At 39.0% G+C, this 15,339-nt stretch overlaps 1 protein-coding gene across 26 annotated transcripts in view; it reads right to left on the bottom strand.

Annotated features, from left to right (window-relative positions):
- The window catches only part of NEB (nebulin), a 194,936-nt gene that overhangs the window by 135,543 nt on the left and 44,054 nt on the right, over positions 1 to 15,339 (bottom strand). For all 26 annotated transcript variants that reach the window (XM_030579866.1, XM_030579881.1, XM_030579874.1 and 23 more), the window contains exons 34-43: positions 14,468 to 14,674; positions 13,647 to 13,751; positions 13,374 to 13,481; positions 12,545 to 12,856; positions 10,902 to 11,108; positions 9,484 to 9,588; positions 8,346 to 8,453; positions 6,501 to 6,812; positions 6,140 to 6,346; positions 5,371 to 5,475 (exon numbers count right to left, since the gene is read on the bottom strand). In XM_030579866.1, the coding sequence (XP_030435726.1) occupies positions 5,371 to 5,475; positions 6,140 to 6,346; positions 6,501 to 6,812; positions 8,346 to 8,453; positions 9,484 to 9,588; positions 10,902 to 11,108; positions 12,545 to 12,856; positions 13,374 to 13,481; positions 13,647 to 13,751; positions 14,468 to 14,674 (1,776 nt within the window). The remainder of the gene's footprint in view (positions 1 to 5,370; positions 5,476 to 6,139; positions 6,347 to 6,500; positions 6,813 to 8,345; positions 8,454 to 9,483; positions 9,589 to 10,901; positions 11,109 to 12,544; positions 12,857 to 13,373; positions 13,482 to 13,646; positions 13,752 to 14,467; positions 14,675 to 15,339) is intronic.

Raw genomic sequence — 15,339 nt, 5'->3', positions numbered from 1 at the left:
ACCCCAGGCTTCCCAACTTCTAGTCTAATGCCCTGAACACCAGATCAACCTTCCTCACTCACTAATACTTTGCTGGGAAATTTGGCCACTAGAGTGGAAGTAACTACTAATATTGGGTATGGACTTGCAAATTTCCTATTAATAAGGATGTACTGTAGCTCTAAAAAAAATGCAATCCAGTTGAACTATGCACATGTAACTTAAAACACTTGGCACTTGGAATTATAAGACCTGCCTCTAACCATCCACAGAAAGCAAAAACTAAGTAGTTTACAGAAAATCTCTAGCACAGACTGTCACTCTCCTATATTTAGAAGGAAAATTAAGAAATATATAAAGAAAGGTGGAAACAACTGTATATGCTTCATATTCTATGTGCCTGTTATATTTGGACCAACAGAGAAGGAGACAGACAGACACAAAGGGAGCTGATAGAAACACAGCTGTCTGCCATGGAGACTTTATAGTTCTGGCAGTAAAACTGAAACCAACACTAAGGTGAGGCTTTGCACTGGGAATGCTAAACATTAAAAGAGGCAGAACATCTCATTCTCCACCCTACTTTTAAAAACTTCCCAAATTTATATACATCATCATTTGCATGGCTAACATGGAACACTACATAACTTAAATAGTGCGGGTGGACTACCACAGACTCTCAAACTGCAAGGGATTATTCTGCCCTGGAATAACAACTCACTAACTAAACAATATATAAGTTCAGGCATACAACTGGTTTTCACAGTCTCTGGGATAATATGGTGACAATGGTGTGGCAGTGCACTTCACAACAGGAACAGTTTGGGGTAAGGAATCAACTGTATCTGGTACCAAAGTATCTTCCACCAAACTGTTGACATTAGGAATTGTAATGGAAGGAGGTTTGAAAGGAGGAACAGAAAGTCCTACTGGAACATCTCCCAACTCCAGTAGTTGTCAAGACTGCAACTGATCCATATGTCATTTCCATAAAATACCACCAGTTCTACCACACACAAAACAATTCCTGTGCATTTTACAAGTTCTTCAGGTACCCATTTCACCCCACAACTGTAGTTGCGAGTCCACACTGAGTCTCCAAGTTGAAAAAAAGATGATGAGTCTTACATCATTAATCAATTTGCATAGATTGGGATTTGGCTACAGAGGAGGCAACATCAAGATGTAGCAGGTCACAACAGGTACACAAAGATCACTTCAAGAGAAGAGTTGCTGATGACTCCTGGGTAGGAACACATGTCTACAGGAACACAAGCAAAAAATTATCCAGTTTCTGCTGATGACTCAGAATAGACCTGTTAGCTCTTAAGCAGACCTTACATGACTGCAAAAGCATTCTGCAAGTCCATTTGTAGCAGGATGGAATGGAGCAGAACATATGTGCTGAATTCCATTCGAAGCTAAGAATCTCTGAAATTCTTCAGAGCAAAATTGAAGTCTGCTGTCACTCACCAACTGTTCTAGTAAGACAAATTGGCTAAACATGCAGAGATGTCCAATGGGTTTGGTAGCTGTAGTAGAAATCATTCTAAAATCTCTGGCCCCTTTGAATACGCACTGACTACGACTAAAGGTCTGGCAACGTCCATGTGAATATGTGTCCAATGAGTCTGAGGCCCCAACCAAAGGTATAAAGGAGCTGGGTCAGGATTATGCTCAATTTACTGACACATACTATAGTACTTCTCTTTCCTCTCAATATCTTTGTCATCAAACATGACTCCAGCCTATGGCCTTCACTCATACAATGCCAAAATGACCATCACAAAAACCAGAGAGTGAAGTGATTCCGGAATGATCACTCTTATTCTGCATAAGATGCAATTGTGATTCAGATATAAAACACGCTGATGGGCAGTAAACGGGGGATTCTTATGATCCAACACTGTACCTTGTAATACCATTCCCTTCACAAGAGAAAGCACATCATCCTTAGTGGTTTTTGAGTTGATGTCTGTGCTAGTGATGGGTAACCTCTCCGTCAAATTAAGATAAAACATTTCATCTGACATTTCTTTGGGCTAATGGGAGCTTGGGCATGGCAGCCCATCAGCATTGCTGGGCTGAGTCCCTTTACAGAACTGAATAGTATAGGAATGAGCTGAAAGTAGCAACAACCACCATCATATCCGAGTAGCAACTAATGTTGGAATTCCATGTTTAGGTGGAAAAATTGAAAATGACAAGAGATGATCCATCAGCAAGGTAAAATATCTACCATACAGAGAGATATAGAACTTCTGAATTCTGAAGATAATGCTTAGAGCTTCTTGCTCTACTTCTACATAGTTCTTCTCAAGCATAGTAAGCGTTTGTGAAGCAAAGGCAATTGGTTTCTCCATGCCATCAGGAAAAATATGGGGAAAGAACTTGTGCACTCAGATGGTGAAGCATTACAAGCCAATTGCAATAGTAGTGAGGCATCAAAGTGAGTAAGAACTTCGGCTGATGTCAAATTTCTTAACTTCCTTAAACACACACACACACACACACACACACACACACACACACACACACACACACACACACACACACACAGAGTCTACTTCCATTTTTTCTTTGCTTATAACACTTCATGTAAAGGTGCCAATACTGTCACAAGATTAGATAGATTAGTAGTTAAGCAGCCCTAAGAATAAATGTAACTCTGACACATTCTCTGGAGTGGTGCATGAAGAACCACCTTCTCTTTCTCTGGTGATTCCTTAATCCTGTGGTATCAATTGCATGTCCAACTGAAGATTTGAAAACTCACATTTGTCTTGACATACTCTCAGTCCATGGCCTTCCAAACTCTGCAAGACAACATCCAAATTTTGAAGATGATCCTCTGGATCCTTTCATGTAACAGGGATGTCATCCACATAGCACTGAACTTTGTTCAGTCCCTTCAGAATCTCATCCATAGCTTTCTGGGACAGCACAAGTGCCTATGTGATACTGAAAGGCAACCTGATACAACAAAATTAAGCCTTTTTGCATGTTGATTGTGAGATATTTGTGAGATGTGGAATCGATCTCTATTTGTAGGTATGCATTGAGCAAATCCAATTTACTGAAACACAATCCTTCACTAAGAGTAGCAAACAAACCTTCAGTACGAGTTAGTGGACTGGTCTGAACATGAAACTGGATTCAGCATCACAAACGCCACAAATCTGGAAATGAGTCATCCTTCTTGATTACTTGTATGATGAGTGTAGTCAACTCACCACATGAAATCTGTGTTAAGATTCCAGTGTTCACTAAATGGTCCATATCAGCTTCTACTAGAGGCTTCAGAGCATAAGACACAACTCTGGGCTTGCAATATTTTGACTGTCTATACTGAGCTTCACTGACACATTGCTCATCTGTCCAAGTTCTTGTTCAAAGACTTTGGAGTGTCTGTCAAGTATTTCTTGAAGACTTTGAGGTGCTTTCATGGTCACCATGATCTCAGTCCAATTCTTCTTAAGCGTCTCAAGCCAAGATCTGCCAAATAATGGTGATAACTTTCCTTTGATTGCATACAAGAGTAAAATAACTGATTGTCCATCTAGTTGAACTGGCACCCGGAATATCCCTTCTGTTACTAACTTTTCTCCAGCATAATGCTTCAAAACCATGGAGGTTTCTTCCAGAGGCACTTGTGACAATATCTAGTGATAGACAGATGCAGAAATCAGTGAGATGGCAGCTCCAGTATCAAGTTCCAGCCAATCAAGGGAGTAACCAAGATGCCATTTACTCCAACTTCTGATAACATGTGTAGGGCTAGGTCTTGATCAGTGTCCTAGAACTCTTGTCTTTATCCACATTATGAATTTATGACTTCACATTAAAGTTCAGAGAATCCTTCTCTGCAGTTTCCAAGCCATTAGCTACTTCAACAGCCAGCTTGAAAGTAAGAACTGACACAGACACTAACTTTCTCTGGATCTCATCATTACATAATCCAAAGACAAACTGGTCACACAGGGCATCATACTGACAATACTCTAACTTCCTTAGAGCAGCAACAAACTGTGCTCCGAATTCTCCATTTCCCTGATGTCACTGATGGAACTGGTATTATTCTGCTATCATCAATGGGATAGGAGAAAAGTGTTCTTGTATTGCAGCAGTAATTGTAGCATATGTAGAAGTTCCAGGCACAGTTGGACACAACAGGTCATGCAGCAATCTATATGCCTTTGGACCCATCGCTGTCAGCAAGTTTGAAACCATTTGTCTGTCTGGAATGGTGCTGCAAGCAATAAATTGCTCAAAACATTCAAGGTACATTCATGAGTTGTGGTTTTCATCAGACTCATCAACACTGCCCAGAAAAGTTGCCATTTTACTCTGCTCTGCTGTTGCACTTCACGCCTCCTGGACGTCATCTCTGCCACAGTGATTTTCCCCTTTTTTAAACTGTGCACTATCTGCACTTGATTTCCCTTTGCAGGCTGTGTGCTTATACTGTAGGATGCAGAATTCAGCTCCCTCTGCTGGCTGAAGACCCTCAGTGCAGGCTAAAGCTATCTCACATGCTGCCTTCTTGCACATAGTCAGCCAAGATGGCTGCATGCATTCTCCTCACTTCTCTGTTTGGACAGCTCCAGCAGTAATTGCAGTACCCTTTTCCTTTGTTCTATCTTTATTTGCCGACTTCCCCCTCTCTAGCTAGCTGGCTCACACTGTCCCAGCAACAAAAAGCAGCCGTCTGTCATCTGCTGTCTAGGGGTGAACTTTGTCCTCTTTTATACATATTATTATCTATTTCTTCCTCTTCAGGCAGTGGGAACAGAGGCTATTCATGACACAAATTCCTCCTTGCCAGTATGTTATATTTGAACCCAGCAGAGAGAGAGACAGACAGACGGACAAACAGACACAAAGGGAGGTGATGGAAACACAGTTGTTTGCTGTGGAGACTTCATTGTCCTGGCAGCAAAACTGAAATCAACATGAAGGTGAGGTTTTACACAGAGGAGTGCTCAAACATTTAAAGGGACAGGACATCACAGTGTCAAGTGGGTCCATGATGATAGGTTGAGAAACCTGCACATAGTGGGTTTGGAATTTTATAACAAGGAATTTATAACCTATTCTGACTGAGGCCATGAAGGACCCTGTACATGTCTGTGGAAGGTATAAAGAATACACTAAGCCTTTTTCTGAGTTCACCTTGCTGAGCAGGGCTAATATTTATGTTTAGCAAGAGTTTAGGATTAAATTTTCAGAAGCTCCTAAGTGACACAGGAGTCTAAGTCCCATCTATTTTTCATTTTCCTCTAGTTCATAACAAATATTTACTCTTAAATAACAGGACACCTTTCACTGAGGAAAACAGAACTAATGTATTCAAAAATGAACTACAATATAAAGTATTTTACAACTCTTTACCTGACTGTAATTTGCCATGTTCTGTCTGGCCTGTAGAATATCAGGTGTATCTGGCATCACATGAAGCTGAAGTTTATCCTTCTCCCAAGCTTGAGTGTACATATGCTAAGGGAAAAAAAGAGTACCAGATATGCTAATATAAATGATAGATATATCTCTCTGTGTGTACTTCGTTTATGGAAAAAGAGAGAGAGAGACAGAGAGAGAGAGAGAGAGAGAGAGAGAGAGTTGCTGATTGTATTTATTTTTACTGACTTAATCCATGATTCAAGTGAATTAGGATCCAATCTTGCTCCCACTGAGGTCAATTCATCAGGCCCTTAGTGAGCATTTCTAGTAATGTCTATCAGCCCGTTCCACAGTTGTTTGTTTAAAGCCAGAGTTTCTCCTTAGTAAAGAGGGCAGGATGAGACCTGTACTGATTAGACTTCTGAATGCTGTTATGGAAGCTTATAGTTCCCCTCCCGCACCCCAGAATTAGAAATTAACATTTATATCATGCCAGTGAGAATAACTGAGACTGTACAAGTAATGACATGATCTAACCATGAGAAAAATGGGAGAAGGAACTATTTAGCCAGTAATTGGGTGCTTGGATCTGGTAAAAGAAATCTGTAAATGGCTTGTTCTCTCATACCTTAAAAAGAAATTATTTTGGCAAAGCAAGTTTGCCAGGGAAGCATGTGTTTTAAGCAATGTTGGAGAAAGGCAGTGATACTGAATTACACAGTGATCATTTACATACACAATTTTCACTGTATCCTCTCACCTGATTCATCACATCTGCATTGTGTTTTGCTAGCACCATGTCCATGGAGTCACTCTGTTTTGTGAAGGGGAAAAGGCTTGGGTGCTGGCGGTAATTCCTGTCACTTGCAATTTCTGTGGCTTTCTTAGATTTCTCCACGTCCAGAGAACCAGCAGGGCTCCAACCAAGTCCTTTGTACCACTCATTGTAGTCCTCTTTGTACTTATTCTGTAAAACAGAAGACAGAAAGGAAAAAACACATTTTACAAACTTCAGCAACTGAAAAATTCTCTTGTTTAAAAAAAAATTCTTCATACGCAACTGAAAAAGTAGTACTATATAGGAAGTGGCCAAATCAGAACAAAAAAACCCAGTAACTTACATTACTTTGAATCCGATTCATGTTTCTGGTCAGTTCCACATTAACTGCATCTGGTAGGAGGATATATTTGTGGATCAGGTGTTTGTAGTTAGTGTTGGTTATATTACCTTGTGCCTCCTTCGCTGCCCTGATACTTAACGTATCAGCAGGTGTATGGTAACTGGTCTTGCTGGTCTCATAGGCTTTCTTGTACTCACGATCAGACTGCATCTTAGCCACTTGCATAAAATGGACTAGTTTGGGATCATCCTGGAGGCTGCGGAAGCCTACAAGTTTCCCCTTATCCATTTCATAAGCTAATTTGTATTTGTACTGTGAAGAAAACAGAACAAAAGGCCTTAAAACTACCTTGCCTATAACAAATTAAACTGAGAAAATAATTAAGCAACCTTTCCTCTGAGAAAAAGCCACACCCATTAGAAATACGCTATTTAAAAATCACTGGGGGAAACAAAGCACCGGTAGATTTTTCTACTTAATCTGATGCTAACCCTTGAAAAAACTCAGAGGTCCTACCTCTTTGATCTTTATGAGGGACATTTTTAAAAGAATTCTCCTAAAAATCTTTTTCATGAAAAGGAAACTTTCTTCATAATGCCATGCTCCCTGCAGTGCCTCATGTAGCCTCTGATGGCAGCTGTTACTGAATCTCACTGTCATGGCATCACATAATTTAAGATTGAGAGACTGATAAACTAAGGAAGTCCCAATTTGCAGGAGGCATCCCTTTGAAAAATGTTTGGATTTTATTTTACTAACACTTTGAGATCAGGTCTGGAGTTTGGCTCAAGTTTGAAGATCAAATGACCTCTGTGGTTATGTTTAGTTCTAAGACTGAACAATTGTTTTTAAACTTAGAAGCTGCTTCCCAGTATTTCCGAGTTTTGTTTTCTTAATAACGTTGTAATGGATTAAAACCTTAAACCCGAACTAAGTCCATACTCAAGCAACACTCTCATTGTCCTAAATCCTGGTCAGCAGAGTGCACAGATCCAGTACCAGGCTCTGATCTGCACTGCTGAATTCCTTGGAGAGGGTTTCGGAGGGAGGAAACCTCCTCTCAGACTATGAAGCAGCTGCAGATCCACTCTGCAGTGTCTATTGCAACTCTGAGGCTGCTGTGCGGAAGAACTTAATGATCAACATAGCATCAGCTTTTTCAGCCTTCTCCTTTCCCCCTTCCAAAGGCTAGTTTTGTCCTTGCTACACCCAAAGCCTGAACACTGATATTCAGGGAACCTCGGTGCAGACCCTGACTTCTGTGCTCCCACCCCACCTTTGCACAGTGAAACTCTGTACTGGTTTTCTCTGCAGAATTCAGTGCATTCAGTGCAAATGTCACCTAAACAGAGACTGAGTACAAGCTGAGTAATCAGGTCCTACCATTGTAGTATTAGCAGCAAACATAATTTATTACAAAGCACCCTTTGTTCCATTCAAATATTGATGAGGCTAACATCTGAACTCCATAATGCAGCAATTAAGGAGTAACATGTGTATATCTAAACTAAAGCATGCAGCTACAATATACAAAGTCACCTTTAAAAAGTGCTCCAGCAAAGTCACTTTGACAAACGACTCGTACTATAAGGTAAAATTGGTTTTCTAAATGAGATCCATGCTAAAATGACTCCTTATGTATCTCTCTAGCTTCCTAATGAAGCAATTGCTCTTTAATCACTGTGAGCCAATTTAATGTCAGAAAAGCTATACTTATTAAACACATTTATAAACAATATAGAAAATAAAGAGAATTCATAAATCAGCATCCAAAATGGAATCAAGTCAATAAATGAATGCTTCATAATATTTGACAACAGACAGTTTCCTCCTTTAAAAACTCACATCACTAGCAATGTCTCTGGAAGCTTTGGCAGCTTTAATGGAGATAGCATCAGCTCTGAGGTCATACCCTTTCCTTCTAGACTCTTCCAAGGAATGCTTGTAAATTTTCTGTGAATTGGAAAAAAAGAAAAGAGAATATTCCTTTTTTAAAATGCACTAATGCATATAAAAACAGGATAAACTATGCCATATATGTGATCATTTGAAACAAGAACTTTTCGGTAGCACTGCTCTGTCCTCATATATTTAACACTCTTACAACAATTATGTCTTAAGACATTCAGGCATACAACGGGGCAATATTTCAAAATTAAGCACAGAGTATTTGCATCTCGAACTATCTGCTTTGCACCTGCAGCTAGGTAACTAGAAGGGCAACAGACCCTGATTTGTTTCTTCAAGTACAAAAATATTGGTGAAAATTTAGAAGATGCAAATTGTATCTATAAGGAAGAGGCCACCATTTCAAAAATGCAATAAAAAATATCCACTTTTGTGCACATTATTTATTTACTTATATTACCATACTGCCTAGGAGCTCCAATAATGAATCAAGATCCCATTGTGCCAGATGCTATACAAACAGAACAAAAAGATGGTCCTTGCCCAAAGAGCTTACAATCTAAGTATAAAGCAAGAGACAACAGATGGATACAGTGTTGCAAGATGTATCTATATTTGCCATTCCTCATTTTACATGTGCAGATTTTAGCAGTGAAATTTTGATATCAGAGGTTGAAACTGGCCCATAATGTTGTCTGTTACATACAGCAGACACTAATTTCCATGAAAAATGGAGACTGTTGTGGCTTATGAACTAAATTGTATAAATTAGGGAGGAAAAACAACAATAAAAAATCAAGGATACCCAAACTATTACTTTAACAATTACAAATCCCGTTTTAATTGTTTATGTTAATATTTCATAATAGATCCATAAATATTCTGCAGTATATTTTGGTTTTTTACTGTGGCAACTCATTACAGCTTCTGCTATGAAATCTTTGCCGAGTGCAAATTGTTATGGATTAGTGAAGGGTGAATTCATGATGTTCTACTATACTGTCATTTTAATTCCTCCTAATACTAGATAACTGCAAGATAGTGCCAACTAATCAGTCTGAGTAATAGTACTTACATCACTTATGTTATATGCGTTTACTTTTGCCAAAGCAATCTCTGGAATATCTGGCATGATGTGAATTTTTGTCTTGTCTGCTTCCCAGGCTTGTGTGTACAGGTGCTGGAAGGGCGAATAAAAAGATGTCAACAAAGAAATCAAATATAGCACATTATCATCACAGTTATTTTTTATAAGGGCCAAATAGGTCCCCAGAATGCATGCAAATCACAGTGTGCAAGGACAGAATTTGGCCTTTAATTTAAAATGTTACTTCTTTTTAATTATTTTGAAAATGCACCGGTCTAGTTACTTTCTCTCTGCAGGATAAAGCAAAACATGGGAAATTTGAGTATGAGGTTTCCTAACACTACAGGATTATAATCTCTCTCTGTGATGGAACCTGACAAAGTTTGCTGACATGCTAAAAAAATATGCCCCAAACACACCTGATCCTCTTCTCACTTACAACATTGTGAATCAAGAATAATTCCATTGGAGTCAATGGAGTTATACTGGCATATAAGTGAAGAGAAGAATCAGTCCCATAGGACATACCTGCTTGACGGTTACTAACCATACCTGGTGCATCTAGGAAGGATTAACCTCCTAAATGTGTTCAAACATATCTAGTGACAGAATCCAGCAAAACCTCAGGTTCTGTACCCAGATAAAGAACTATTTGGTGTCAAAATATTATGCAATAGCTCTGCACGCAGCTCATTGCTGTCAGCTGTCTGCCTTCAAGAGGCAGGCTGACTTGGCTGTTTAACTTAAGAGTAATGGCAAGATCCCAGTGGTAGGTAGGTACGAGCTCATCTTAGGGAATTGGGTCTGAGAGCCTGTGTGATGGCCTAAAACACTGAAGGATTCAGGATCCATTTAATGTTGTCCCACCCCTGTAACAGTGCATTCCAGTACTGAGCCAATTTCTATTAAATGGATGATGGCAGCTCAGCAGGCGAATCAGCAGTGAAAAGTTAAGTGTAACTACAAAGTACGTTCATATTACACGGTGGCTTCTGATCACAGTAACATAATTCAGGTAAAATATTCAGAACCTCCAAAGTGACTCAGGAGCCTAAGTCCTATTTTCAAAACTGATGTAGGTACTTTTGGAACTGGGACTTGGGCTTTGGCGTTTTTGGCACTTTTGAAAATTTTGGCGCTTTTGAAAATTTGACCTGTCATCTTGCAGTGAGCATGGTTTGTGAACAAAAAGGAACCCTCAGATCTGCTCCCTTCTGAATTTCTTAGCATATTTTGGCCAGCTTTTTCTTTGGTTGTGTCAAGGCCTATGGGGATAAAGTTAATGAGAATCCAGCATATTCATCTGTGGCCAGAACTGATCATTTAAAAAAGAAATGCTCACACGATTCTCTAATTTATCTTTTATCACTGCATGCATAACTGAATTGTGACAAATATTTTCATACTTTGTCCATGATTTTAGCATTATTTGTAGCTAGAACCATATTCATAGAGTCCATTAGACTGGAATACTTCAGTTTGTCTGGGTGCTGGCGATATTTCTTCTCACTTATAATTTCCATAGCTTTCTTATTCTTCTCAGCTTCCAGAGAGCCTACTGGCATCCATCCCACACCCTTCATGAATTCATCATAGTCAGCTTTGTATTGATTCTGTAAGAAGAAGGAAATAAATCAGTCTGATGCATGAAAAATTCTGGGTCCCCTTCTACTTGTTTAGTAAGTTTAGTGTTTTTTTGAGTGTTTGAACATAATAATTGGAGATATACCAATCTCCTAGAACTGGAAGGGACCTTCAAAGGTCATTGAGTCAAGCCCCCTGCCTTCACTAGCAGGACCAATTTTTGCCCAAGATCCCTAAGTGGCCCCCTCAAGGATTGAACTCACAACCCTGGGTTTAGCAGGCCAATGCTCAAACCACAGAGCTATCCATCCCCCCATGTGCATGTTTTATAGCAGGGCTGTGTGTTTTATTACAGCTCATTCTTGCATTCTGTTGGAATTATTATTATTTATGAAGGGTATTGCCACAACACTAATTTAACCATAAATTCCTTTATTAAATCCAAATGCCAAATGGTATTTATACAATTGCCCTAAACTTGCCTAAAAGCCTAACTAATAAGCAATTTACTACATCCAAACAGTAACAAAACATTTATAAGCATTTGATCAAGATACTTACAAATAGGCTAAAGCCAAGGATGTTCAGATTCATATCGGTCAACTTCAGCTTGGACAGGCAGGTATTAGCAATGTACTCTTTAAGAGTTTACTTTTTTATACCCTTTTAACAAGCAAGTGATGTCATTGCCAAGTATCAGACCTTAGCTAAGGTCAGATGAAGGCATTTTTCATACAGCCAATTGTTTATTGCACATTCTTTTTTATTCCATGCTTTGGGCCTCTTGTTCACATTAATATCCCAACTCAAATTAAAACCGTAGTTCACCCAGATCTAATGTGGGCCTATATTCCTACACATTCCATATAAAATTCCAATCCCAAATTCCTCTGTGAAGCTATAGCATACACGAATGGGGCTGCAGGATCAGTCCCTCCCAATGAAAGGAACTAGATTGTGTCTTTAGGCAAAGCCTTGAGAAACAGTGTGTAAGTTCCATCACCTCAGGAGTATCCCCAAGTAACACTATACATTGGAGACATCCCTCTGAGGCACAATAGAGTCCAGCTTTGGTTCCCCTAATTATGAAAGGATAATTTATTGGAAAATGTATGATGATTCTGTTAGTGAAGCTTTCCTTGGCTTGGGCTGCACACAAGTATTACTCCTTGAGTCAAATGGGACATGTAAGCTATAAACACATGTGACAAGCATATAAACAAAGTGGGCAAACTTGCCATCTGATCCCATCTAAATTCTTTATAAACTAGTTTAGTTTATATTTCAGATTATTCTAAGAAATACAATGTGCATATTACTAATGTACTGCTCTTTTATACTTGCTACATGTTAACATACAATTGCACTAGTTTATCTATAAAACTCTAGGATTTAACCTATGGTATTTATTCATAAACTAAATATCACTTAATTGGTAACACAAAGGTTGTAGTCTTTCACTTACGTCGCTCCGTATCTGCATCATGTTTTTGGCTAATTCAAGATTCATAGCATCAGGCAAAACATTGTAATGGTGGAGCAAGTGCTTGTAGTTTGTATTGGTAGCCACTTCCTGTGCTTTCTTGGCTGCCACTACACTGAACATATCAGCTGGGGTGTGGAATCTCGTCTTTGACTTCTCATAGTCCTTTTTGTATTCACGGTCAGACTGCATCTTAGCCACCTTCATGAAATGCACCAGCTTGGGATCATCTTCAAGGCTACGGAACCCAATATGCTTTCCTCTTGCCTGTTCATAGGCTAGTTTGTATTTGTACTGCAGGCAGAAAATAAACATATCCAGGTAAACTCAGTACAGAAGAATGCATTATGAAGCATGCATTTATTTTTAAAAAGCTATAAAACATTCGTTTTGACCTATCACAGAGGGCTCAACCCTGCAAAGTTTTGAACACCACAGTCCAGATCCACCAAAGCACTTAAGCATATGTTTAAGCATATAAGTAATCCATTGAATTCATGGGGCTATGGTGCTCAGCACTTTGAAGGATCAAGCCAAGAATGATCAAGGGGTACAGAGTATGCAGAGGATCCACTGGAGGCTTGTGAAATAAATATTCAGAACAAGAACTGTTCCAAGATTTACCACACCAAGCATGTAATTCAAACCTAGATTGTCCAGGAGGCTTCAAAAGCCAGTTGTGAAGTAGATATCCTCTAGGGTTGGAATCAGCCCAAATTGGACTTGTTTTATACATGAAATAGCCTGAATTCCTCTTAGTTTACACCCCTTCCATAATGTTACCTGAGTGCAATCTAAAAATAGAACTTACATCACTTGCAATGTCTCTGGAGGCCTTGGCTGCCCTTATTGGGATAGCATCTGACTGCATGTCATAACCCTTCTTCTTCTCTTCCTCCCAGCCAGCTCTGTATAATTTCTAATCCAAAACATAAAAGGGAACAAAGTTTTTGTTATGAAGGTGGAAATGTTACTAGCCCTGCACTGGCATTTAAATCTTTTAAAATTAGAACTATAAAGGGCACCACTTTAGGAGTGTATTTTTAACTGACACTGAATGTCCTGCTTGATTATGTCAGCTTACATCACTCATGGTGATCTGGTTCACCCTCGACTGCAGAATTTCTGGAGTGTCCGGCATAACATGAATGCTTGTCTTCTCTTTGTTCCATTTATCAGTGTAAAGCCTCTGCAATTCCAAAGTGATATTTAATATCAGAAAGACATTGCAATTCATTATAAAATAAGAGATTCTTTTCATTTTACTCATGTGTGCTAAATAAGACTCTGCTGCACAAAACTTCATAAGTATTACAAATAACCTGTACAAAAAACTAACTATAGCGCAGTGACAATTTCCCTCATTTTTCTTTTGTACTTCCTATGATAAACTATGCAAATAATATTATCATAAGCAACAGACTGTAACTGCAGATTTTCAATGTACATATTGTTTTTCCCTATTCTGTGTGCTCAGGTGCACAACCCTGACCCACTTGCGATGGTGTCCTAGTTGTGCCCCAAATGCTTTGGATGTGCTTCAGAGAAGAATCTTCATTTCAGGGAGTGCTTATCCAAACTGAATCAGAATTCCAAAGCTATTGCAGTTCACTCACTACTAATATTATTTCCCACACACACAAAGAATGACAATTCTGTACATATGGGGAGGATACACGATATAATCCAAACAGAACGTAGAGCTATAATCTTGCTCTGAATGCAAATTGCAGCACACTTTTAACTATGGTGCACTTCCATAATGTCTTAGGCTCCTGTCCTACAAAGCAATGCATCCAGACAGACCGATGCACCTATATGGAACCCCAGTGACTTCAGTGCGCTTTACGTTGCAGGACTGAGGCACTAAACTAGAAACACAGGTTCCTCGGAGCAAATTCTCACCTTATTCATGGTCTGTGCATTCTGTTTAGCTAGCACCTGCTCCAGTGCATCAGTTGTAATGGAATATTTTAGCTTGTCTGGGTGCTGGCGATATTTCTGTTCACTGAGAATCTCTGTAGCCTTCTTGACCTTCTCCAAATCCAAAGACTGAATTGGCATCCAACCAACTCCTCTTAGCCAGTTATTGAAGTCTGTTTTGTAAAGACTCTTTTTACAAAATAAACAGAGACATTAAAAGGGGTGAGAGAAATCAGAATTTCCACATACAAAAAGAAATGAAGCCTTTGAATTTTTCCTGGTCATTGTTGAAAGAAAAATATGAGCAAAATTGATCAGTGCTCACTTGTGTTTTTCAAAGATACAGGATGCAATTAAAGATCATTCAAAATATAGGGCTAAATTCTTCTCTATGATTCATGTGCAGAACTCCCATTGGAAGCTAAATGCACACCTTTGAGGGCAAAATTTGATGGATAAAGTAGGAAAACTGAGAGGGAGCATAATCATTTTTTTTAGAATAAATGTCTTATTGATGCTTTTAGTTAATTTACTCCCAGCAATTCTCTCTCTTCAGCAATTTCTTCTTTAGGGCCTGATAGTACAAATCTCTGCTCAGACAAAATTTTCATCAGCTTTAATGGACTTCAGGACCTGCCCTAAAACAGTATGAGAATGCGAAGACTAAAGCTATTGTATGTATTTTATGGGGAAGAAATGGAGATGAGGCACAAAATGTAAAGGATCCTTCAACAAAATAGATCCTTCCCATGATTTATTTATGAAATCCCTAGAAGATACTGGGGAGTGAGGGGGAAGGGAGGAAACAAAAAATAGGACTCTAAGCTACAAAGAGATATTATATATAGGTATAT

The sequence above is a fragment of the Gopherus evgoodei genome, chromosome 11 (genome assembly GCF_007399415.2).
Source record: "Gopherus evgoodei ecotype Sinaloan lineage chromosome 11, rGopEvg1_v1.p, whole genome shotgun sequence".
Classification (NCBI taxonomy): Eukaryota; Metazoa; Chordata; order Testudines; family Testudinidae; genus Gopherus; species Gopherus evgoodei.
The sequence above is the reverse complement of the archived record's forward strand: the minus strand, read 5'-3'. Positions and strand labels throughout refer to the sequence as shown.